Genomic DNA, 27,424 nt, shown 5'->3' with positions numbered 1-27,424 from the left:
GAATATAAACTTTGAGTACTTTATTTCACACAAAAAAAATTTAAAAATACTTTCCTGGAGTGTTAAGTTTCAAAATTCAAGACTATATTTGTCAAATTTAAGTTTAAAGTATGTAGCTCACATTGATATCAAATGTAAATATTTGTAAAAAGAAATTCTTTTTGTATATTTTTGTGAAAATGTAGTTCCCCAAAAGATATAAAGATTTAATAAAAAAGTGCATTTATGTTACTGCTCAACACTTTTCATCATTATAATACTGCTTAAATGTATTTATGGTCACCGTCTGAGAATTTTATTTGCAATGTAAGTCACAGGAACTTTCTCAAATGAGATGATCACAAAGTATGCCCAGTAGTCAGGTGTACTGGAAGAAAAAGAGATTCTTTGGAATGAGACTCAGAGAGGTACTTTCTGTCTTCCTGCTGTAAACAGAAACATCTGAAACCATTTATTTTCAAGTGAAGTGGTATTTAATTTTGTAGGGTTGTTTTTTTTAAAATGGAGCACAGTACCATTCGCTGTTTTATTTTACGTGCTTATGAAGTATTTCCGTTCCCTTGTCTTTGTTTTTTTCCCATTTGAGAAAGTGTCAGGGCTATGATGACTATTACATGGAAAAAATACAAACCAGTCACACAGTTTTTTTCCCCATGGCTGAAGAGATCAGTCACGACTTGCAAGGACACAAGTGCAGCTGTATGTGCTGCACCAAACCTCTGCTGAACAAAAAGTATATACAGGAATAACCTTTCTAAGACCTTCTGGTAATACACTTCTTCAGCACACCAAATCTTAATCAAGAAACAGCACCCAATAGAACACAACATGTGCTTTGAAAGTTTTTAATGGAATTCAAAGTAAATCTTTTCTTACACAGACATCTTCTTCTTACAGTGTAAAAAAAATGTAAAATTGCTCAAACTTACAAACTTGGAAAATTAGAGACATTTCAAATATGCAATCAACCTCATTTTATGAAAACAATGTATATTAAAAGTTCAAAATGCATTAATTTTTCTAACATCCTGTGCCCCTGGTGGTTCATCTTCCTTTCTGCTGCTGTCTGAAGGAGGCAAAGTTCAGTCCCGAGCTGTATCATGATCATTCACTGAGGGGAGAGAGAAAAACAATTCACCTCAGTAGCAATCCTACCAGTCCTTGAAGGTGATTTGAGAACTGATGCATCCTACCCCTGTAATGATTAAGATCTTTGCAGATGAGAGCAGTTGGGGTGAAAGACTCAAGTGATTTGACAGTCTTTAACACAGACCAATGACTGCAGCTTTGAGAAGTTTGCTACCACTTTATGAAATCAGGGATAGATGGCAGGAATTAACTGTTCTGCCAGAAACATATGAACATTTTGCAGACTAGACAGGTTGGACACAAGATAATACACAGTAAAGAAGAGCTGATGTTGGATTTTCAACTTTATTCAAATAAACCTCCTTAAACACAACATGTCCAGGTCAGGATTCCAGTGGCTCTGCCATATTCTACCTGCAAGGCACTTGTTTTTCAGGGTTGCATCACACTAGTTTATGCTACTAAAAACAATCAACAATCAGTACAGAGCTCTCTTTAAAACAAAGATGTCTGTAACAGGTATCTTTCTTCATTTGACCTTCACTGTTCATCCCACACATACACATTACTCCTGTGAGTAAAGTTATATTTGTGACATAAGTCACAACATACACTCTAAACCTACCTAAGAAAAATAAAACAGAATAAGAAGCACCTCACCTGGTCTGAGTTCGAGTCCATTTCAAGGCGTGGCGTGGAGGTACAGCAATAGTTGGGTGGTAAAAAGTGCAGTCTGGTCTTGTACACTGGGTATTAAATCTGCAATGCTAAAAATGAAAGCATTTCAGAAGAGGCTACTCCAGTCTGGCTGGCTGAACTCCTGAACGAGCTAACCTAGAACACGCTGCATGCAAATCTGCATTACTCTATGACCTGAGACAGAACTCAATCAACAGCTATCTGACCTAGTGCAATCACTTCAGCCCAGCGACAGAAGGAAATCCTTTTGTCAAAATTACCCATCAAGAGCTGGATGCTCCAAAACTGCCACTGCCCTGAGAGGTGGAAGGTTCCTCTGCTTTTAAAGATTCAGAGTTTCATTTCAGTTGATTTGTGCATACAAGGTAGGAGCATGATGCATTATTATCTGAACAACAGAGGAAAAGCCAGAGGATCTGGCTAATAATATCTGGGAACAGAGTCTTGGGGACCCAGTGCATTTCAGCAGTTAGGGCTCAAAAAAGCACTAAACTTGCTGGCATAAGAATATGCAGTACCATGATTCCCAGAATAGAAGTACTGAGGCATAAACTCTTGTACTATATAAATTACATTCATATATTGCAGGGTAACTAGACAATCTTTAATGTTCTTGCATATTGCAGCACATCGGAATGAAGAGTCAAAAGTCTGACACATATTCCTTCCAGACAGGCTACAAGATGTCCTCCTCCTTTGCCCCCAGCATCCTGGCTGGGCAGATTTTTGACAAGTGCTGTGGCTGTCTGCCTATTGGAACTCCCCAGAAACATATGGTAGGAAGACTTATTTCCGAAGTATTTTTTCCAGCTTTTTTAAGTCACTGGTTTTGCATATTCTGTTTCTGAGCTGAAGATACAATATGAAAAGTAAAAGCAAAAAGTGTGAACTGCTACTGACATTTCCTGACCCACAGTAGTGTCTTTCTAGAAAGGAAGGGCAGAGATAGGAGATAAGCCTTACTTTTGGGTGATAAAATGGACATTCCATTTTCTTACAAGCAGGAAAAAACTTGCACAGTGGACTGAGGGATACAGATGGTGTAGGTAGTGCTGCTAAAAGTAGAAAAGAACAGGAAGTCAGCCTGAATCAGAATAAACTGTTTTTCATATAGTTCTGCACAAACTTAAATATATCAATCCTTCTGCAAGAAAGTGATTTTTATAATACACCAAATTCTGCAAGAAATACAGGAAGCACATCAGAATGCCCTGTGTGGATCCCATCCTGGGGCAGAACAAGCCTGTCGGGCAGTCAGTCTCAGTTCATAATTTCAGGACAGAGGGTACCATGGTCCCGGCTAAGCTTCCAACAAATGAAGCAGAGAGTCTGGTAGACAGAGACATGCATGTTAAATGAAGAGAGCAGCAAGCCTGTTGGAGTTGAAAAGTGCAGGAAGTGACTTTCCAAGAATACACAGGAGCTGCTGGAAATGATACAGGAGGTAAGCACATTGTGCTCTGCCTTCTGGCAAAGTAACAAAACTGCATCGTACTATGACTAAGGGCTGAACCACTTCCTAAAGATCATGACTTCAGTGGAGTGAAGGCCCTCCACCTTGGCACTGCTCAAAGGCTCAGGAATACCAACCCATAATCCAAACACAGCTATTGCCTCCACTGAGTAACCTCATCCCTGAAAGTCATCTCCTCATTACATAAAGTTAACTCCTACAGTGTCATTAAAGGAAAAAAATGTTCTTGCAAAGACAGAAACCTTTTTTTTCAATACATGTAACCAATTTAAGAAACAAATGTGAGTAGAACTGCAGTGCTGGCTAACCCCCCCAGAAGACAGGAGACTTGTGCAAGACTCACACTTTGGCCTTGCCTAGATTTCTTATGGACTCCTGCATAGGAGGGTTCAGGGATTTTTCTGGTAACTGTTTTTGTGGTAACACTCTATTATTATTATTATTCATCTAGCATTAAGACTTGAAAAATTAAGTTAAATCAAGAAAAAAAATTATTTTCACCACAGTCAATTTCTGCTTCCAAATACACTGTTTTCCCTTCAGCACTTTCATTTAAAAAGATCAGAAAAACAAGAGGTGCTCACCTGGTTTAGGAGACGGATGGGGGGTTCGTCGACTGGCATGAGTGTAAGGACAGTCTGGCTTTGTGCACTTTGCATCGTATTTACAGTTTGGATGGATGAACAAGCATTTATCAGCAAATTTGCAGTTAGGAAAAACTCTGTGGGAAGAGAAATGAAGTGATAAGCCCACGCTCAGAGCAAAATCCCCAAGCAGCTGTTGCACACAAAAGCCAAAATACCACAGAAAGCCACAACTACAACAGGGCTTGTGCACGTGTGTTAGTTACTTCGAAAGCAAAGCAGGCAGGTCTGGTGTATGAGCTGCACACAGAGATCTGCGTTCATGTTCCCTGGGACATACTTTGCAAGCAGTAAATCATCCAACTACCTCACACTCAGTGGAGTTTGGTAGCAAGATACTTGTTGCACGCCAAGATGCACTATTCTTAGTGTGCAGAGCAGGAAAGGCACAGAGGCACAGAACTTACAAGTAATATGGTTCATTTACTGAAGAGAAAGCGTTACTTTTAATTTAGTTATGTCAGATTTTAAAAGAAAATTCATTAAGTAACCCCATCTGGTAATATTTATTGCAAAAAATAATTTCTTTTTCTAGACTGTTGCTGCTTGTGGAAGAGAAGGCAAAGGTACAGCACATGTTCAAGAGTTAGCCTTTGCTTTCAAATAAAAGAAAAATACTGCATTACCATGCAAAAGTACCCTAACATGTTCAAAAGTATTTTGACAGCTAACAAAACAGTGCCTCTTACTTGAAGAAGACACCAATTCCTACATCTCCAAGCACCACAAAAACACCAGCCTGTTTCATCTGCATAAGCACAGCTGTGACTCTGCTTATGAAAAACATCCCTGTTTTCTGACACATAGTAGATGGCAGGAAAACAGAAGAAATTACAGTGTGAGAATCAAGCTGTGATTCCTACCCTTACGAACTGACACTGCCTTGGAATATTTACTAACAGAGAAGGGAAATTTGTAGCACTGAAATCAAAATAACAGGTCAAGAGGAGGAGCTTTCCACTACTCACTTGCAAGGCAGTGTGGGGTGATGGTACACGCATTCATCTCCATTTTTACAGGCAGGCCAGTACTTGCAGCGCTCAAGCACCTTCTCCTGTTTTTGCAGCACATTTAACTCTTCCATATCCACTAGGAAGTAAAGAAGAAAGGTAAAATACCAAGATGGGACCTTTATCATTCTATATGGAATTTGGCATACACAATACAGCATAACTGAATTTCATAATATTTCTTATTCTCTCCTTTTAACCCCCTTCTCAACAAGCCCCTATGGATCAAAACAGTCATGACAAGTAAAAATGTATGTACAACCATATTGTCTGAAGAAAATTTCCAAAACTATGAGTTTTGGAAAAAAGTAATACTGGAGTGACAGCTGCCCTTTGGTGATAAAAGATCAAACTTGCACTGTTTACAAGCAAAATAATTTAATTTTCTTCACAAATCCAAACTGAGGTGTGAAAGTCAAAGAGGCCAGACACTGATCAGACAAGACAAGACTTCTTCAACTGAACCTTAGTTACAACTTCTGCTGAGCCATCTGTGAGTAACAGCTATACTTACTTTCTGCAGGGTGTTTTTGGCTCTAGACAATGATTTCAAGAGATAAAGTAACCAATTTTTACATGAATCAGATACAATTTATTAGTATTCCCCATGAGCCCCAGTTTCATATAGCCTCAGTAGAAGTCAAGATAAAGGAGGAGTTTGCCCAGGTAGATGAGGATTGGGTTAGGGATCAGTTGAGTAATCTGGACATCCATAAATTGATGGGTCCAGATGGAATGCATCCAAGGGTGCTGAGGGAGCTGGCGGAGGTCATTGCTGCACCACTCTCCATCATCTTCAGTAAGTCATGGGTAACAGGAGAGGTGCCTGAGGACTGGAGGATAGCAAATGTCACTCCAGTCTACAAGAAGGGCAAGAAGGAGGACCCGGGTAACTATAGACCGGTCAGCCTCACCTCCATCCCTGGAAAGGTGATGGAACAACTTGTCCTTGGCACTATCTCTAGACATATCAAGGAGATGGGGGTCATCAAGAGCAGTCAACATGGTTTTACCAAGGATAAGTCATGTTTGACTAACCTCATAGCCTTCTATGAGGAAATTACTAGGTGGATAGATGATGGTAGAGCGGTGGATGTGGTCTATCTTGATTTCAGTAAAGCATTTGACACCGTCTCCCACAGCATCCTTGTAGATAAGTTGATCAAGTATGGGTTTGATGATCAGGCAGTGAGGTGGATCAAGAACTGGTTGAAAGGAAGAAGTCAGAGAGTTGTAGTCAATGGGGCAAAATCTAGTTGGAGGCCTGTGACTAGTGGAGTCCCTCAGGGGTCGGTACTGGGACCGGTGTTGTTCAACATCTTCATCAACGACCTGGATGAGGATACAGAATGTACCCTCAGCAAGTTTGCTGCTGACACCAAGCTGGGAGGAGTGGCTGACACACCAGAAGGTTGTGCTGCCATTCAGAGGGACTTAGACAGGCTGGAGACTTGGGCAGGGAAAAACCTGATGAAGTTTAACAAGGGCAAGTGTAGAGTTTTGCATTTGGGGAAGAAAAATGTCATGTACAGGTTGGGGGCTGACCTGCTAGAGAGCAGTGTAGGTGAAAGAGACCTGGGGGTCCTGGTAGACAGGAGGATGACCATGAGCCAGCAGTGTGCCCTTGTGGCTAAGAAGGCCAATGGCATCCTGGGGTGTATTAGAAAGGGTGTGGTTAGTAGGTCAAGAGAGGTTCTCCTCCCCCTCTATTCTGAGGGAGCTGGGTCTCTTTAGTTTGGAGAAAAGGAGACTGAGGGGTGACCTCATCAATGTTTACAAATACATAAAGGGTGAGTGTGAAGAAGATGGAGTTAAGCTTTTTTCAGTGATGACCAGTGATAGGACAAGGAGTAATGGATACAAATTGGAGCATAGGAGGTTTAAGGTGAATATCAGAAAATTTTTTTTTACTGTGAGAGTGACAGAGCACTGGAACAGGCTGCCCAGAGAGGTTGTGGAGTCTCCTTCTCTGGAGACATTCAAAACCTGCCTGGACGCCTTCCTGTGTGATGTACTCTAGGTGACCCTGCTCTGGCAGGGGGGTTGGACTAGATGATCTTTCGAGGTCCCTTCCAACCCCTAGGATTCTATGATTCTATGAGTACAGGGGGACACACTTTCATGTACTTTGCTCAGATACCGCATTCACTTGTGTTACCTGAACCCAGGCTCTAATCCAAAAGTATTTTAAGGAAGTCCAAACGGAAACATCCAATACCTTTACTACTTACAGGAACATGGGACTTTGAGTTTCTGCTATTTAATATTATTTCTAAAATCTCATTCTGCAAATTCAGGCAAAAAAACATATACCTTCACTATTGTCTTATTTTCCCAAATCTATCTAAACCTCCGGATTTTCGAAGCCTTCCAGGACTGCTAAACTTACCTCTCTAACCTTACTTAGTGACACACTTGCTCCATGGTTCATTCCATCCTCAGCCTCATTCTGCCACTGCCCTGCAATGCGCTGAAGCCCAATGATGCTGTTCTACCATCAACCCCACTGCCTGCACAAAGCCCTTCCACACTGACCTGGTTCTGGGTGCACGCTTGTGCTGCTTCTGGCTAACACAGCTCATCAAATAAGCAACCCTAACACAGATATAACTGTACTAGCAACACTCTTCTGCACCAAAGAGCTTCTGTAAGGAGTACAAAAGAGACTCTACTAGTAAAAGCACACATTTGCAAGGGCAGTACTCTGATATTGTTCTAGTTTATAAAAATAAAGGCTTCTAAAGATATGGCCCCACCAAACAACCACATGTCATTTGCCTAAAGAATGTTCTGATTTGAAGAATAAACACCATTACTTTGATTTCTTAAGAATGATCTATTAAAGAGGTCTACCCACAATCAAACCACCACATTAATCTTAGCTCCTGTTGGTAAGCATAATTACCATCACAGCTCTCTAGCTGTCTGGTTACAATCTGCATCTGCTGTGCTCGAAGGCCTTTTAACCCTTTGCCAGCACACATATTCTGGGTGATGGGCTTTAATCCTTCAGTTACACACATATCTTCCTCTTCTTGATCAGAAAGGTATCCTGGTGGACTGGGCACGCCATCCAGTGTGACAATAAACTTGGGACTAGCAGGTTTCTCTGGCTGTGCAAGCTGGTCTCTATCAAACAAAGAAATATAATAAAAATAGATATTCAGACTCCAGAGGTTTAAGTGAAAGTGAGCTGCACTAGTAGCTAAAAGTAGTACAAGCTAATCTGTGGAGAGTCACACAGTAACAAACCTTCTTTTAGCACTACTAATAATATACTCCAATTAACAGCCTGCCTTCTTAAGTCTCTCTGAAGCACTAAGAAGAAATACAGCTTTCAGTGGCATGCAACAGAGAATTTGACAGTGCATTTCCATTTGTTGCATTCTGCTCAACAGATAGACATGAAAGCTCACTTACACACACAGCTAAATAAAGAAAAGTGATTAATCTTTTGATAAATTTACAATTTTAAGTTGAATACTATTCTTGGAATCACAAATCTTTTAACAGAGAAAACAGGCACCTCCTCAAAAATACTGAATAGTGCATTATGAAACAGCAGGTGTAAAAGTTTTTAGGACTAGGAAGAGAGAATTGAAATACTGACACTATGAACTTTTGATGCTCAGCCTGATGGAAAGATCAGTATAGCTCACTCTCCTGTATCTGTGAGTTGTCAACGCGGATAAAAGAGGGAGTAGAAAAACAGGGAATGCATAACTTCTCTCCACTCTTCCACTGTCCCACCCATGTCACCAAAAGGATTTCCTGAATGGCATGTGATTCTAAATATTTGGAAAAGCACTATGGAGCTCTCACTTTGACAGTCACATTATAAACTTTGCTTCTCTACGGAATTAGGCTAAAAGGAACTACAGTGCAGAACACCTTTAAGAAAAAAGAAAAAAAACACCACAAATTTAAAACATTACTAGCCAGAACTTTCAAGTTCAAGCAGTCAGAAATTGATCTATTCAAGTGCAAAAACCTACCACTCTCCTGAAGCACAATCACAGTTTACAACTGTGACATTGCAAGTTTATCCTTTTGGGGCTGTTCATTCACTGTTGGTTTTATTTTTAATTAACACAGGATGTTTAAATCCACTCATGGAAAGGAAACATTAACACTTTCTCAAACACAGCAGCCTCAGTGATGAAGTACGTCACATTGTTCTGAGTGGTTTTTAACTCTACCAGGTAAGAGACAAAAAAACTATTTGGTAGCAGGAACTATCAAGGCCTTTAACAAGTTAAGAATATGACTGTGCACTGGCCATCGTTCCTTTGGGGAAATAAAAAAACATCTACAAAGCATCATTTAAAGCTGATGTGAACTTTAAAATTCTCTTGGCCTAACTCACCAGGAAGGAGCCTTAAGACTTGTCCCACATGCCACTTCACCGTTCGTTGGGTGTCAGGTACTGAGCAACCTGCATCGGAACCTGCTGTTCTGCCTCCAGAACTGAGAGCCCAGGACCCACCACACTCAATATTGTGTTAAAAGACATTTCTTTAAAAACGTCATCTCAGTGTGAAACATGTAAAACTAAAGGCAATTTAAGGAAAATTATTACTTCACCAAGATATCAGAACAGCTATGACAAGAAAGAGCAGTACTTTTCTATTCCTTCTTCTTCCTTCTTGTAAATCAAAGACATGCTCAAGCTACAGGTGACCCTGGGAACTTTCTTCCATTTAGGATTGCTGGGCGTTTTTTTTCCTCTGCTTTTTTCCCCTCCTATTCAATGTCAGTCCATTTTCTATGATGTCACACTGACAAAGCACAAGTATGACTGAATGATTCCATCTAAACCACAAACAAACACTGTGACTAACAGCAGTCCTAAAAGTACTAACTTTTTACCTTGTCTGTATTAGACGTCCTGAGAGTACTCGTATTGCCTCTGTAGCCCTCCTTCCCAATTGTTGATTCTGTGGCACTACTTCCTCAGATAACCTGGGCTTCTTCAGGATAAATGACCTAGTGTCTGTATGGACCATAGATTCTGCATCATAGTAATCTGAATTGGGATAAAAATTAAGCAGAAAAAAGAAAAATAAGGTTGTAGATGTATTCTTAACTTACAGCGTATTTTTTAATTTACATGGTCAATAAGCTAATATTATTTTGTTTTAATTTCTTACTAGTAGCTTCCAGAAAAATCTTTACTTCCTTGCTTATTCCACATAAGTTGATGAACAGGAGGCATAGGCCAGACCACAAATATTTGCTACTGGAATGGCTATGCTGAAACAGCATTGAAGGGGGTCCACACCTCCCCAAAAACTCTTAGGCTTTGAACATTTACTGATGTAACGCTTTTACTGCTTAGAGATGTAGAAATTAGAAACCATTAGAAATCAGTACAGTTATTTGCAAATTTGGAAGTTGTATTTTAATATTCACTGACCAGTAGTGTTCAATTTGAAAACCAGCCATTTTTTTTTAGGAATAAAAGATCACAAGACTTAACCTTGAGTCACTTGTAATGTATCATCGATGGCAGGATCAATCTGGAGCCGAGAAGAGAGTTCCTTTTGTTCAACTCCTGAAAAAAACCAGTAATTATAAGCATATTTTACTGCATGACAAAACAAAACTATAAAGACCTGAAGAATATTCTTCTAATTCTTTGATATTAAAAAAAAACAAAACTGAAACTTCCACATTTCTAACAAAAAGAAGCCATCTCATTGTTCCAAACCCCCTTCTCATTGTTTCAGAAACAGCAAGCTTTCTCCAGCCAGATAGCAGGGCAAAATCTAACTAGTGGAAGACTCTAGTATTGCCCACAAGCAGTGCTCAGTATTAACCAGGTCCGAGTGTGAGGCAACTTAGAATGACCAAGTTCTTCCTCCTCATTTGTGCAAGTATTGACTCTCTTCAGAGAATACACTCACAGAAAAGCTGCTAACAATGAGGGACTACTTTCTGGTCTTCCTAGTAGAGGTGAAATGAAGCAGAATAGCACTGTTCTACATTTGACTTGCTTTCTGTAGGTTTCCTAAGCAAGATGCTATTACTGTTTCCATGGCAAAAAAGCAAAAATATTTAGCATATATTCTGTACATTAACTTAAAGACTGATAAAGCTTCTTCTTATATACTTTACAGATATAATTTCCACTATTTTATGCTGGCAGAAAGATTCCAAATACATCTATATGAAAAATAAGAGACTGAAAGGTATTTTTTATAACAAAATGTTTACTATTCCTTAACAATGACTGTGAGCTGATGTAACAAATCTCTTAACTCAAACCAAATTTTACCCAACAATCTAAATATTTAAACACTGGGCAAGAGTAAACTAACTACTTCTTATACAAGTATTTTTCCACTGAGTTATTTCTATGATTCCTCATTACTTACAAATACAGACATGCACATATTTCTTTGTAACAAAACTCATGCTGGAAAGATACTTGGATTGCCTTTAAATGTTATGCCATTTTCCTTCAGGAGTTTCATAAGAGAAGAAAAACAAAGCTCACTGTTCACACAGTTATTCTAGTATCAGCTGTCCTGTAACAGCAAATACAGTACTCCAATATTTACACAAAATTATAAAGCATTAGACCTATTCGTGTGGTAAGAATATGTCAGAATGAATCTTTTAATACTTCAGAAAGCTTTTTGGTTTTCTGGGCATTTCCACTCATAGTTTTTGATGCTGACTTAAAAATTAAAAGCATCTATTTTCTCTGATCAGCCTGTTGTAAAATGACATTCCCTGGTACACATTTTTAAAGAGCATTATCAGCTGACCTTGAATTCCTTCAGCTGCCTGTTCCTTTGGCTCTTCTACTGGAAGCTGAGAACTCAGAGCAGGCAGTCTGTTTTGCACATGAATTACTTCTAAATTACATTCTTCCGGGCTAATTCGAGTTCTTGGTGCAACTGGAACAGTCTGTTTCTGTGGAACTTTTAGTAAGGAGACAATGTCAAATAATTTACCAAATGATACAATAATATTATTTTTACATATAGTGCTAAAATAACTCTAATAAATTCCTACACAAACAAAATAAATCCCAAGCATCTGTCTCCATAAAAATAATTTTTAGCTACCTGTGAAATTCTTAATCTGAAAGCACACTCATGCATGTGCATAAAGCACTGAGTGGCACCTCAGAACAGCTATCTGTAAGACAAAACAGCATGACAAGGATCAGAGTGACATCAGCAAAGTATTAATTCATCCACTTCTACACATAATTTGGTACTTCCTTACGATACTGAAATCACTTTTCACTCCACCCTTCATAGCAACAATCAAGGATTATCAAGGTGTACTTTTCAGATGGTGCCAGCTACCCTATGCTAAGGTGCTTACAAACGGAATTTAAACTCCATGACAGCAGAATCATAGGATCACACTGCTTGGAATAAACCCTTAAGATAATTGAGTCCAAAACCTAACACTGCTACCTGCACCACTAAACCACTTTCTTAAACACCACATCTGAACATCTTTTAAATGCCGCCAAGGATGGTGACTGCACCACTTCCCTGGGCAGCCTGTTCCAGTGCCTGACAATCCTTTCAGTGAAGAAATTTCTTCTCATATCCAATCTAAACCCTCCCTGGCACAACGTGAGGCCATTTCCTCTCGTTCTATCACTTGCTACTTGGGAAAAGAGACCGACACCCACCTCACTACAACCTCATTTCAAGCAGTTGCAGGTCTCCTTTCAGGTAGTTGTATGTAATTTGGGGGTAGTAGGGTAGCAGGTTGACTTCTTTACTTGGCTTCTGCTAAGACCATCAGAACTGGCTGTGAAAAGCTAACCATATTCCTCCCTTGGCTGAACATCACATCAGCACTCAGCTTCTGACACACACAACTAGAAGATACTGCTCAGTACTGGATTGATCCTTTACAATCTTACCAGTTTGTTTTGCCTATGTATGTCAAATTAGCTGAGTGCCGTGTTCCATTCAAAATACCTTAAAAAAATATGAAATATTGCCTCTGAAGTGGAAGAGCCTGCATGATACTTCATATAAAATTCAGAAATCACCTATGTATTAAACCACAAAGTGGTGTTTTCTGGTCTCTCAACTGAAATATTCTCATGTTGGTAAACCTAACTACATGATCACCACTCTTAAAAATGAGCATCTTTAATTATTTTTTAAATGTTCTGGCTATGTTCTATTTCCTGCCATTTTGCTATGCACACAGTAAAGAGCCTCCTGCATCACTTCAAAGAACTGTTCCCTGTGTTGCCTTTTTTCCCCACCATAAACACTCCTTGCTGGATAACTGGTACCAGAACTCAGGAGAATCAGTGCTCCTACTTATTTTCTTAACAAACTGCTCATCCTGCTTACCATCTAGAATGAAGACAAGCTCTTGATGCTTGGGAGGCACTTACATTACTTGCCATTAATGAAGAAGCATAATTTTCTTTTAGAAGCTCAAGTTACTGTATGAAATATACTTTAAGTAGTAAAGCAATTCAGTACTTTACTAGAGCTATTCTTAGTTAATTTTTCTTCAATTCTAAGTTTGGCAATGATCTTTACTAGTTATCCATACAATTTATTCTGTTCTAAAACCAACTCACTATATTCCACTCCTAACATGCGCAGAGAGCTCCAATTCAAGAGCCTTTGAACAGAGAAAACTCCATACACATCTAATGCCTTTAGATCTACTTATCAGCATCTGTGCAACCTTGAAAATACAAGTAAACAAGAAAGCAGGAATGAAGATCACAATGATCATATGTGTTTCTTACAGTTAGTTTGCAGGTTTTGAGAGAGAGTAGGAAAGAGATTTTGGATAGCTTTCAGTCTTGCACCACATGGGATAAAAGTCATGGTTTAGGTAGTTTAGTCAATGTTCCCTTTCCTGGCAATGTGCAATGCTTCCTGCTAACAACGCTCGAATTATGAGCACCCAATTAAATGAAAGCACATGAGGTAACAGCTGGATTTGCCCTTTTTCAGCAGAAGTCTCTCCTAGTTAGGAGAACTGAATGCCTAGAGAGAGGCAGCTGCACAGTTGCTGTATGAACTGCAACTCGATACCTAAAACCACTGAACTAAATTTGCAGCCCTCCTGTTTAGAGACAGCCTGTGCTGAGTTATCAATCACTACGTTGTTTGTCATTTTGCACTTCTATTACCTATATCCAGTACATTTTCACTGTTTGTTGTTTGGCTTTTGTCTCCTCATCTCTCAGAAGGAAAAGAGTGCAGAAAGGGAAAAAAGAGCTACCAGTTAGATCAAACAACCTGCCTAATCCTCAACACTTTATCCTTGGCAATTATTAACTTCAGAAAACTTCTGGCATGTCCGTTTTGTCTCTGTGCACTTTAAAGACTTACTATCTTGACTGATAATTTTAAACAACTCTTTTCTCTTGTTTGTGCTTTCATAATTCATCACTGAAGATTAATGTAATGTTCACAGGACATGAGAAGTCCCTTATCTGTATGACTGACATGAGTTATTTAACACTGTTTCAGCTCTAAGTGCTATCTTTAGCTTGGATTTATAAAACAGAGGAAATATAGCTTAGCACAACCAAAAATAAAGCTAATTACCAGTGGAATAATTGGTTGTTTTTGTAACTGATTCCTGTGCTTCAGAGATTGCTTTCAGTATTAAATTCTTATTGGCCTGTTTTGAAGGTGGCAATGAAGGTCTAAGGGAGACAAAAAATAATTAATTATACATTAATTGCAACAGCAAGGGTATCCACGTTAACCACAGGTATTTCAACAGGTTACCACAGTTATGCATAATACTGATGGAAAAAATCATCATCTAAAATCACTCTATCTATATTTGTTTTCAGCTTGTTAATCTATTCTCCAAGTGAACAGGGATCCACAAAATGCTCTCAAAAATGGAAGTCCAGAGGCATGAATTCACCTCTCAGCATAAAGTACTGTAAAATAATGATGCATCTGAAAGGCACAAACTCTGCCATTCATTTCTTCCCACCTCTGCCCCTCACATGCCTTTTGCTGCATTTGTGCTGGCACTAGCAATGTTCTACCTCGTATTGTTGAAAATCAGATACAAACCACTGATGTACTTTGACTGACACACAGACAGAATTAGGTAGCAGAAAAAAAGGCAAAACTTCTCAGGTCTTCTGAAAAGTTAAAATCACCTTAAGTGATATTTGGTTTGAAAACTAATCCTGAAATAAAAACAAAGTAATTAAAACTCCTGGAAAATTATTTTACCACATTAAATATCTGGTCTGAAACATGCCAACATTAATGTTCTTTTGCCAGTAAACTTTTCCCAAATAGTGTAGAATTTCACATTCCATTGCAGTTTATGCACAATAATAGAAACAAGTTACAAAATCAGAGGAAAAAAGGTGTTATAAACAGGCATTTCACCCACAAAACTACAAACAGTTTCCCCCAGCTTCCACTTTCAAAGATTTTGTTCATTAAATTCATTCTGGAAACCACTCAGATCTTAAGTACCTTCTTTCTGGCTTTGCAGGTACAGACACACTGCTGGAGATGCCTCCTGTTCGCAATCCATAGTCTTCCTCCTCTTCCTCATCTTCCCCATCATTACAGAACTTTTTAACTTTTACTACTGAGCTTACAACAGGCAACCGTCTCTTCCTGGAGCCTTCTTCCTACAGCAAACAGAGCAGCCAAAACAATTCAATTAGCATAAAAATGTATTAATAAGCCAGCAAATACTGCAATTCTACCTATATCCAGAAGATGGAGAACTTCCATTCATGTTGCATGAGCCTAAGACTATGGTACTGTCTGCAGAAACTAGTGACAGCACTAGAGAATATGAACATCAGACATATTTACACTGAAATGTCTCATTGAAAATGTAACTGTAAAAACATTTAGAAGAAAGTCTGAAGTACAGACAATTTATCCAACAGAAAAAGCAGGATTTTCCAAAGAAATTCATACTACCCTTCAAGATGCACCTGTTGAAAATCTGATGGAGAAAAGTGAAATCACTATGAATTTCTTTTTCCACTTTATCAACTCTAATTTCAGGTTAGTGTAAGGATTCATTTCTACCAAGGTTATATATTCCAAAGAATGCTAATAGCTAAGCAGAGCCAGGATGGTCCAGCTTAGGCAGTGCAAGGTTCCTGTTCTGACACAGCCACCCACCACCACTACAGTGCATGTGGTATGACAAATCTATATGCTAGGCTGTGTGAAAGCACAGGAGAAAGTACACAACAGTAATTCCTGTAGGAACCATCACTCAGCACTGACTTACACAGGAGCACAACAAGGCACCTGGATGCCTGGTTTGTACACACTACCCTTTAAATGATCCTATATCCTCAGAGAAGATGGATCTGCACTACATCAATACAGAGGATTCATACCGAACAAAAAACTACAGAAATAATGTTCTTTAAAAGTAAAACTTCCCAAAGCACAAGAACTTGCCTAAGGCAGAATACAGCAGAGGTCCAGAATTCTAAGAAACACTCCTCAAATAGCAGTCCTGTGGACATTATTCATTAAATAGTTACAGAATAAAATTATCACAAGTACAGTTAGTTAGTTTTCTAACATTTCAAAGGAGAGGTATGACTGACATTCATCAACAAATTAGGTACAGCCTTAAACAAATCACTGTATCCTCAGTATATTCTCATTCTCGCTTCCCCATCTTAAAAACCAGATATCAGCACTTATCTTTGAAAAGTATTCTAGATTTCAAAATAAAATTTATTGTCCTTTATAAAGAACTAAGTAGTAGCAAAGACAGAGAACTATATAAGCAATAGCACAGATGGCGCTTGGAATACAAGGCATGTAAAATTCCTGCTTTATTACAACCTTAGCAGCCTTGATGGTCTCCATTCCTCTCCCAAAGGGCTCTTAACTGATTCATACAGATAGTCTTAAAACTATCAGCCTGACTGGCTTCGTCTGGCCTCCAAAATATGTAGGGCAGCAATCACCTTTCTGTTTGTTCTTGGACAACACCCATCCCGAAGAGTTTTTAAATGCCATGGTTCTAAACAGCGTGGTAATAATATTCCTAATAAGCAACTTACCTAAACTTCAGAGACTAACGTATTTCTAGCATACGTATGAATAAACAGCGTCCAAAAATACATATATATTTACAGAACTGTGTCAAGCTGGAGATTTATATTGCACTTATGGAATATAATATAGAATATTATGTTCCAACACTCCAGAGATCAGAATTAGTATTTCTGATTCATCATGTGAATCATAACGAAGTTCTAATCCATTACTCCAACTCAATATGGCATGAAGATGTGCAAGCTAATTAACTCTTGAGATGCAGCAACCTCTCAGGTGATGATGTTAAACTACTCAGTCTCTTTTTTTATCAGTGGATTCAAGGAATGAAATCCCAAACCTACTGCTATCAGTGACACAAGTAATTTGGTTTCTCTGATGTCAAGATTTTACAGGAAGTGTGCACAGCAATTTAGGTTCCTAGCAAGTGTAAAATACTGCAATAGTTAAGACTGTACTAACCTCACTGCCTACTTTCTCAGCACTAAGTTTGGAGGTGGGTCTGTAACTCTCTCCTAAGCTGCCAAGTGCTTCTGGATTGCACGGCTGGCCTGTTTCCAAAGACCTGCAGTTTTGCGTGTCTAACTGCCGGCTCCCCTGCAAGTTGCCCTGCTGTGACAATCTGGGCACATGTGTGTGGCCATCTGCACTCCTGCTAGCTGGTGGTCGGTAGATTTCAGCAGAAGGACGAGAAGAACCGTAAGTTACAGTTACAATTGGTTTCTTCCTTGACAAAGGATTCTCCTGCACGAAGTTTAGGTCTTCATCAATTAGGTCATCTGGTTCAGGTTTAATGTCAATTACAGCTTCTGAAGGTGACAATTCCCTCAAAGGCTTGACTGTAGATGTTAAGCGGGATACAGAACCGTCTTCACAAGACTGCCTGGTAAAATAAGACATTGCCAACTATTAACTCATCTGCAAATAAAGTTCTAGAAAATGCAAACTGCCTTTAAACAAAGCCAGCAGGGAAGAATCATTAAGTTATTACTGTTTACACAAATCTAACACACTGATGACTATTTTTAGTTTGGTTCATTAGACTAAGCCCATTTGTTGCTTGAAGAAATGGAATTTAATTCCTGATTTAACATTTTTTATGCAACAAATTGTAGCAATGCTTTACTCTTCAAATCTGCTTTGACCTTTCCAAGTATTTGTGCTCTTCAGAATCCCTACTACAGTCACACAACCACTAATGTCTTACTCTGTGTTAGTAACCAGAAGCTTTACCGTGAAGCAGTGTTCCTTTGTTCCTGTGAGCTAGTTGAAACTCTTGAGTCATTTCTTTCAGTCCGAGTGCTGGAAACCGCAAGAGGTGGCACGATATCCTCACGTCTCCTCTCATCACTCACACATGAACTGCTTTTGCTGGAAGGAGGGTTGCTCTCAAAGATATTAGATTCTGAAGATTTTACACTAGTTGGTTCTGTGGAGACAGGTACCTTTCATTTTTACGTCAAAGCACAGCAATACAGATTTTGTGGTAAACGTAGCTAAGAAACTGCAAACAAGACATTGTGCAGATCTAAAAACACAAGAAACTGTTTCAGCTGAAAACGTAAGCAAGAAACACCCAGAAATGAATTCAGGACTTGGAAATAAATTCTTTATCTCAAAATATGAAGCAACTTTCTAAAGAGTCAGGACCCAAAAAAACATATACATTGAAAAATAACAAAACAGTCAGAATTAACAAAACACGTCAGCTAAGCTCTTCTTTTGAAACTCATAAGACAGGCAACACTACAGAGAAAAGATAAACCCACTTTTTCTCAAAATTAATTTTCTTACTTACCAGTAGTCACAGATCGCAGCTTATCCAAAACCCCATGAAGCCTGAAATAGATGGGGGAAAGGAAAGGAAGCAAAAGAGAATAAGGAGAAATAAATTAAAAAAAACCCTTAAATTCATAATAATAATATTTCAGAAACCAACTGCCTTTTCCCCTTCATAACAAGAATCTAATTTGTCTAAGACTTCACCTTCCATCAACTGACGTATGCTTAAAATGCTTAACCTAAAAAGGGAGACTTGAAGTATCTTGTTTCCAGTGAGTCTTCATACACACAGGTAGGGTATTCATCACATCAGCTACTTTTAGCATTTAATTGGTTTACATAATTAAAGCCAGTATTTTGCACTGTTTCACTACAATCAATGGTGTGAGTGAAGTGTCTTCAAAAGGAATGATTCAAAAAACCTGTTAGAAGCCTCTAGCATAGCTGAAGATTTTACTTCATATACAAAATTTTAATTACACAACAACATTACACGTAATTGTTAATACAAACCTAAATCATATACAATTCACAGCACTTAACACGCTTGGGATTCTTCCAGCAAGCTTTGTATATACCAACAATATTCTTTGAGACATGTTGGTGAACAACTTTTCAGTGAGGTACCAAATTTGCCATTTGCCTGTGAAAAAGGCACCGAGCTAAAGCAATAAATACAACCAAAAGTCTATTAAAATAATGCTGTTTTTTTAAAATAAATACACAATACAGTGAAAACAAGGGGGGGAGGGGGGGAAATCCCAACACTTAAATGCATATCCTACTTGGAATTAAAACCTGTTCATAGGCATAATTTTGACTGAGTATTAGAAAGGAGTTAGGGACAAGAACACTGAAAACTGATAAAAGTAAAACTGCATGTGAGTATAAGTAAGACTTCTCAAACCTCCTTGTGAGTTTTCACTAGAACACTCTTAAAAGTGCTGTCAGCTGAGCTCTGCTGATGCCTATCAGTTTTCAGACTGACCTCTGGGTAACTGTGACCTGACACTTGGTTCAGAGGAAGAAGCTTTGGCCAACCAGCAGGATTACCAAGCCTGCCATACAACTGCTGTTAAAACTTTTGCTATATGATCCTTAATTACCAGCTACGGAGAGAAACTAAGGAAAGGAGATCTTGTCGAGTATTGCATTCAGCCAGAGACCCAATGCTTAAGAATATAAACATTCCAGGTCACCTTTAAAAGAAGAAAAAGCTTATCAAACTTTCAACTACAATGTTATTTAAGTTTTTTGCACCAGTTCTCTTACAGCTTATTACAGCAGTTTCATCTTGTCTTCTCTTCTATCATTCTTTTCACCAACACCTACCTGATTACCTGGTAAAGCACTCTGAAATTGACTTTCTACAATTGAATTGAGAATAGAAGAGTCATTCCATTTGGAATTTCAGCAGGTGGCAAAACCAGCAGGAGGCAAGAGTATCTACATGTAGTTGATAACCAGCTCTAAATAGATTTTTAAAAAAATATTGATTTCTCTTCCCTGCTGAAATTTGCTTTCTCTTATCCTCTTTTTTTTTTTTTCAGAAAAGTTTTAGCTTCATTTACAATGTCATAGAAGTGTTATATGCTATATATTATTGTGTTATTTCTTACTGTATATCAGTATTCGGTCAAAACCCTAGTTCTGGAGTTACCCCCATCAACTTGTGAACCTTGCTAATCTTCCTGATACCCAAAACTACTATGGGAAAGATAATTGCATGACTTACTGATACAGCGAAAGCCAACTTTTCCTAGGCAGTCTGTGTACTCTTAAAAAAGGGGTGCATGCCTAACTGGATTCCTTATATTTTTGACAAATACCAGGAAAAAAATGAAAAATTTGAAAGCAAACTCAAATTATATCCATACAAGTAACACTGTCACATGGAAATCCATTGATTTAAACAATTAATACAGTAAACTGTAATACCTGGAACTAATTTTCATTTTTTGTCAATATCTATGGTTTCATAACATAACAAAATTATAAAATGTCCCTATCTGCTATTTAATGGCATAAAAGTGCCTAACCAAATAAAGAGGAACTTGACTAATCATGTAGAAGTAATACTGAAAGCAAACATAACCAGTCAGTATGAAAATTTCCCAGGAAACAAACTCAAAAAGCAGAAAAAAAGTAGTATACTGGAATCCATACAAACCAAAATAACATTCCTTAAAACTATGTTAGGTTAGACTCAGAATAAGATTAAATAGAAAAAATACACAACTCTGAAAGCAAGAAAAATCTCAGGAGTGAAGCATCTATTTGGATAGTCTGAAACATGGAGTTAATGAAAGGAGTACACTGTAAGCCAAATTCGGTATTAGAAAATGCATGAGAAATATTATAATGGCTAAGGCTGTCATGAAGCATAGCATAAATTAATCCACATTGTCCGAAGCTTTGAAAAGAGTTTCCCTGTTGTTAATTTGTCCTGCTCACAATAATTCTGGGGTTCTACTTTTGTTCTGTAGAGCTGGGTGGCGCTAATCAACAGCCTGAGGCATGGTACTACCTAAGAACTTGGTGGCAAGACTTGTCAAAGACAGAACACAGAATGACTGCTCCTCTGTCCATAATGCCCATGCACAACAGCCATCTGAAGCACCATTAGCCTAAAAGCAAAGAAGTTTGTCCTTGAAGAACTATTTTAGATCTAACTACAGTCAATAACAATCTCATGGTCACAGTGGGTTTCGCAGAAATAATGTTTTTAAGTCAAGACACAGCCAGCACTTACCTGAGCGTTTCACACTTCATTAAAAAATCCTACTGCATTTACAAGCAAACAGAGAATATAAGCTCTCCAGTTCTTTGTCACTTAATTATCACTAAAAGAGCCTAACAGTTGACAGACTAAAAATAATTCACTTATTAGAGTCACAAAGTAAAAGTTTTTATTAATGTGATTCTACAATGGGAAGATAAGTAAAATTCTCAGGTTTCACTTGTAGAAAGTCCTGGTTACTGGTAAGAAGAGTGAAAAGTAGCTAACAAACATACCAGACAGTAAACCTGACAGTATTGTTTCCAAGGAAAAGGGAAAGATCTTCTGTCATCTGCTCCTGACTCTTCTTATTGGCCACCATAACCATGATATAATCAGGGAGCTCTTCATCTAAAAGAAAGAGAAATATGTTGGTTTAAAGTATAATAAAACATTAAAGATATAGCAAACATCCTTAAACATGTCACCAGATTTATTGTTTGTTTGTTTACTACTCTTCAGGCAGAGTGTAAAGTAAACAAATTAATACAACTTTCATTTCCTCTGAGGTTCAAGTTTCAGCTACAAGTGTGGAATAAAAAAGATCATCAACTACACAAGAGCCTAAGCAGAAAATAACAGTACTTTAAATGTGAGCAAATAAACACAAAAGATACAACATAAAAGAATGCCATTTTGCTGTCTATAGCCTTTTACTTGGACACTGACAATCATCTACCATTTTCATCACTTCAAATATTGCCAACTATAGCACCTTATCCTTGTAAAATGTCTTTTAGTTACAAAGACCAAACAGATAAATATCCCTTTCTGTTTTGTGCACTCAATAAATCAAAACTGTATTAACTTCCATATTTTCGATCTATAAAACCCAAGAATATAAGGGCTTAAAAAAAACCACAACACAAGTAAAATAGCAACAATGCCAAGAGTCTGATTCTCTATCTCCCTAACGTATGCAGTTTCATACACAGTGAGAAATCCATTCCCCTGCTGGACTGTCTACACCGGGTACGTCTACTTATCAGAGTGAATAGAAAGGTGCTTGGAATCGGACTTTAATTCAGTATGGCAATAGAGTTTAGTATTTGACTTTTTTTTTGGCCTAGCTCTCATCTACTCTGGAGGACTGCATGGTGATTTGTTGTTCCAGGACATTAGGTATGCTTTTTGAGCACATACTTCAATGTAACGTAATCAAACACGTCATGGTCTGCAATGCCACTGAATGACATGAACAAAACAACAGGTAAAGATAGGTGGGAAATCCACTTCAAATTGTGAATTTGAACCAAGACCCTAAACCTGCAGTACTTATTTCATCAAGTTAATTCTGTACATAACATGAAAAAGACATAAAAAATGAAATATTTTAAATAGAAATCAAAATGTAAATCACAGGAATAGCCTTTTTCTAAGCACCCTGTAAATAATTCATCTGCATCCTAGACTAACACAACATTCATACATTGCACCTGCATTCCATGTAACACACCCGTAGCTTAGACCCAAACTTTATTTTGGGTTGTGTTCTTTTTTCATGTGAACTAAAAGTTGCACTAGATGGATGGATACTCAGATCTAGGAAATTAGAATTACTTTTATTTTTTGCTCAAGGTACTTTTAAACTGATCAGCTCCTCAGATGGTTCAACATATGATAGATACAGATCAAAACATGAGTAAGCACAATTACATGTAACAGTACAAGAGGAAGGAAAGAAAGAAAAAAACAAACCGCTCCTCTCAGTGACCGTGCTGACTGGTGCCAACTTCAATTTTATGCAAAACTACAGCATTTTGAAAATTTTGATAATTTATTAATATTTAACTATTTTGCTTCAGACATTTTTTTTCCTTTGTAAGTTCTACACAACAAATAAACTTCAATATGTCTTCTATTACAAGACTTTTTAAAATAAAAGCACTAGCAGTTACAGAAAGAAACAAATTCTTGCTCACAGAGGCTAGAATGAAGGAGACCCGATTTTTACCAGTTACCTAAAAGAAGAAATAGAGAGTCTTTGAAAAACATTCCTTGGGAAGCTGTCCAAAGTACTCTAGTCAAGAAAAGAAACCTGAAAAATCACATAAATTTGGAAACAGTGGTTTAATAACAAAAAAGAGGACAAGGGAAGTCAGACTTTGCAATAAAGAATACAAAGTTATTTAAGTTCAGAAGCTGACTGAGAAGAAAGGGCAGACATTATATGCTGATCTTGGGAACGGCCTTCTGAATACAGGAAACAGGAGGGACAAACATAGAATAATTGGTCATAGCTGGAATCAAAGATTACTAGCATTCTACCAGCCTCTGGTAGATCTACCATCACCACTTTTCAGAAGGTGAAGAGACAACCTTACAAGGAAAAAACTCTAAACACAGCTCCTTGGCAACTGCTGACTTCAGAACTTCAGCTCATAGGTAACTCCCTTCTAGGGAGTCAATACATTTTGATTCCATAAACACAATGGCCCCCTTTAAACAGGACATACTATGAATTCAAGACCAAACTACAAACTTTGAACTTGATCCTGCAACTCACATGATCTCTGAGCTATGCTCTCAATTCCACTCCTTCACCTGAAGCCCAAGAAGTATCACAGACAACAAGGCAGGTGCAAGACTGAGATATCCTGCTTCCAACAGAACACTGTGGTATTAGCTTTTATTGCTGTAAAAAATTAAGTGCAATATCCTTTTAATCCTGAATTTCGGAAAAAAACCAACCAAACACAGAATTGGCACTGCTCATATCCCTCTTCCCTATCCAGAAGTGGGATAGTGTCAGCAACTGGCTCAGTTACTTATGTTTCATCAACATTAGCCTAACATCGCTCATAGTTTTTCCCTTAACAGTCAAGATTTTGCATTTTGCAGATTTGTCCAACATAACATTTCTCATATGGCCTTTCTACCTCCTAATTCAGCCTACCTCTGTCTTACATTATTATCCTTTCTCCTAATTCTGACAAATGTTTCTCCCTGAACTCAAAAGGCTATTGAAAAGATGTCCAAGAAAGACTGACTCCATCTCAGAGTGGTCAGAAGTAACTGCTTCTATATTTGCAAGGATCCTGCTTTGTATGTTTCTCCTTGTGCTTCAAAGAAACTTTCTTAAGCATTCACAGACACATCACTGTTCATTTTTCTATCAGAGCTCACCATTTCTCCTTGAAAGGGGATACTGCTGTTAGCCACCTCAGATATTTCCTTTTAGCTCTTCACATGAATGCTCACGTATTGCTTCCTCTTACGCTTAGACTACACGTATTTTGTGAAGTAAGTCTTTTACTTTCATACTAGTCCAGCATTTCAGATAATTCATCTCATATTTAACACCTCTGTATGCAGTAACATAAGTAAGTATGCTGCTCTATTACCTATCTAACAACAATGAAGCTAAAGAAGATTGCTAAACACATGACAAAACTTACCAACATAAGCACCCAGCTCCTGCAACTTTCCTTTTATAGCACCCTAAAAAATAATGAAATAGCATTTAAGGGATGGAGCAACAAAGTGTTTCTAACTGCAAAGTGGTGTGAAGCTTAGTGAAGTGTTTCTCATTAACTGTTTGAACACGTTGGTTTTATCATGTTACTTTTCCTCTTCTCCAGTGCTCGTGATAAGAAACAATTTAACAGTGAGGGATTGAAAGCAGTATAGCAAGAACTACCAGGAAACTCAAACTCTTCACCGTTATTTCCTATATACACCAGTTCCTGGCTCCACCAGACAACCACCAAGTCCCAGCTGACCCTCTTCAAGTAGGGACCATCCGGGCTCATAAGGTGCAAAGAAAACGAACCCCGGATGGTTTGATAAATGGTCATTCCCGTCTCAACAAGAAAAAGACTGTCAGGATTTTCATCTGCTGAGTGCAAACTGCTGGCAAGCCCTGGCGGTAACGGGGGCTTACACCACAACGCCCGGATACAGCTACTCCCTCTCCCGAGCAGCCCCCGGTGCCGGGCCTGGGCCCAGGCGGGCCGCTCCGGGGCAGGGAGGGCAGCTGCCCTCCGGAGTGCAGTGCGACCGTGACTCCCCTTCCCAAAACAGCGACCCTCCTGCTCGCATCCCTCCCTGGGGAGCCCCGAGGCCGAAGGCCGCACGCTGCCGAGAGCTCGACGTCACCCCGGCCCGGCCGCGGGCTCACCCCGCCGCTTCCGTCCGGCGGGGACAGGGGGCTCGACGGCGCGGGGCCCGCGGCCTCCCCGCCAGCCCCGCCTCAGCCAGCGGCCGGGCCTGCGCCCCACCGGCGGGGGTGGAGAGGGAGCGGCTCGGCTGCTTCTCTCTCACCCGGATCTTGCGGCTGATCTCGGTGCCGATCTCCATGGCGGTGCAGCCGCGGTCCCTTCCCGCCGCGCCGCGTCCCCTCGCCTCCCGCCGCGGGCTCCCGGCTCGGCTCCCGCTGCAGGCCGCGCCGGCTCTGAAGCGCCGCGCCGGGCAGTGCGCGGCCTCCTCCTGCGGCGCCCCCTGCCGGGCAGCCGCGGGGCCTCCGCGCCGGCCGCCCCGCTCCGGCCCCGCTCCGGCCCCGGCCGCGCTCCGGCCCCGGCCCCGCTCCGCCCGGCCCGCAGGCAGGTCCCCACAGCCAGGGAGGCGGTCCCAAGGCAGGCGACCGGGCGCTAAGGTAGAAGTGGAAGGTGCCTCAGCCGACCCTGCTGTCCCTCCGCACCTCCCGCCGTCTCCCCGCCTCCTTCCTTGCCCCTTTCCCAGTCGCTGCCCCAGCCCGGTCCCCGAGCGCGCAACAACTTCTGCCCCTTTACCCGAGTGCTCGCCTTAGGGCTCGCTGAGGCTCTGCTGGGGGCCCCTCCTCTGGCTCTGCCTGGCCCTGAGCGATGGTCGCGGGGAGCGGGGGAAGGGGCAGCCCCGGCGGGGAGGCCGCCAGTCCCGCCGCCCGGCTGGGAGCCCCTGGCTGCGGCCTGTCCTGGCTGCAGCGGGGCTGCCTCTGCAGCAGCGGGAGCCTGGCCCTAGAGCAAGAAAAATACATGTGTTTTTCCAGCATGTATCTTCTAAATAGTTTCGTGTCAGAGGGTCTGCTCGTAGTTACTCTTTTTTTTTTTTTTTTTTTTTTTTTAAGTTGCCTCTTCATTTCTGCTTTTTAAAAAACTGATTTATAAAGTCCTGCCACATGGCTCGGGATAAGTATTCATAGAATAAGATTAAGGTCATTTTAATATTAATGCTTTTTCTTAAAAAGTACAAAAAATTGAAGATGTAAATATGTTTTTTTTTAAAATAAAAATTATGGTATTGCGATCCATAAAGTATCGAAATGACTCTTCATGCCATACTAGAGCTACATTATACAAGTATTTTAGTACTGAATTTTAATCTTGTTGGCCCACACTAGACTGACAAGAAGCCTTAAAACACCTTGGTTTTTTTAAATTATTTTTTCTAAAAAAGAGGTTGCAGCATCTGCTCGTCTTACTGCAACAAGGGAACATTGCAGTGGGAGGAAAAATTATGTAGAGAACCCTACAGGACACATAATAGTAAGCAGAAAAGAAGGAGTGTTTGAAGCACACCATTTATCTTTTGCACCAGTGTCCCAGCTTCACTTCAGCTGGTTTAGCGAGTAGTAACATAGAAAGCCCAGCCTACAGATAAAGGGCCTTTTACAAGTAATGCCACTAGGTAAAATAAACTCTGGGTGTTGTAGTTAACAGCTGTATTAATCTCTTTCTGCATCATTGCTCCTAATATAAACTAAACATCATACAGAGATAGCCTAGATTAATTACTGCTAATGTTCTGAGCTGTTTGCCTGACTATACTTATAATGTGTTGGTGTTACAGTGAGATACAACTTGTAATAGATTAGCTTAATTACAACATTCCATTTTAACGTTCAAGAGACATATTTTGCTCTCTCAGGATTTCAGATACATTGTATTACTTTATTGATGGAACAAGAAAAATAAATGTTGAAGGACAGAAATGGG

General features: G+C 39.5%; 1 protein-coding gene across 5 annotated transcripts; it reads right to left on the bottom strand.

Annotated features, from left to right (window-relative positions):
• Positions 1-829: 829 nt before the first annotated feature.
• Positions 830-25,919, bottom strand: ZC3H14 (zinc finger CCCH-type containing 14). 5 transcript variants are annotated; one of them, XM_051620273.1, is made up of 17 exons: positions 25,776-25,919; positions 24,911-24,953; positions 21,749-21,863; positions 18,750-18,790; positions 18,185-18,380; positions 17,414-17,834; positions 15,383-15,543; positions 14,480-14,580; positions 11,690-11,845; positions 10,396-10,470; positions 9,786-9,942; positions 7,822-8,045; positions 4,875-4,995; positions 3,847-3,983; positions 2,752-2,843; positions 1,750-1,856; positions 830-1,111 (listed from the first exon to the last, which is right to left on the bottom strand). In XM_051620273.1, exons 1-17 carry the CDS (start codon positions 25,809-25,811, stop codon positions 1,105-1,107), a joined length of 2,190 nt encoding a protein of 729 aa, XP_051476233.1. In that variant the 5' UTR covers positions 25,812-25,919; the 3' UTR covers positions 830-1,104. The 5 variants fall into 5 exon arrangements, with proteins under 5 accessions (XP_051476233.1, XP_051476234.1, XP_051476236.1 ...); XM_051620274.1 differs by having other exon boundaries at positions 2,752-2,840; XM_051620276.1 differs by having other exon boundaries at positions 17,666-17,834.
• Positions 25,920-27,424: the final 1,505 nt, after the last annotated feature.

The sequence above is a fragment of the Apus apus genome, chromosome 5, assembly GCF_020740795.1.
Source record: "Apus apus isolate bApuApu2 chromosome 5, bApuApu2.pri.cur, whole genome shotgun sequence".
Classification (NCBI taxonomy): domain Eukaryota; kingdom Metazoa; phylum Chordata; class Aves; order Apodiformes; family Apodidae; genus Apus; species Apus apus.
Note: the sequence above shows the minus strand (reverse complement) of the source record. Positions and strands in the feature narration are given on the sequence as shown.

Coding starts and splice junctions, on each gene's coding strand:
- ZC3H14 (XM_051620273.1), bottom strand. CDS start 25,811: ATGGAGATCGGCACCGAGATCAGCCGCAAGATCCGG. Junction 24,954..25,775: donor AGATCAGCCGCAAGATCCGG/GTGAGAGAGAAG, acceptor ATTATTTTTTAG/GGTGCTATAAAAGGAAAGTT. Junction 8,046..9,785: donor GGACGTCTAATACAGACAAG/GTAAAAAGTTAG, acceptor TTTGTTTGATAG/AGACCAGCTTGCACAGCCAG.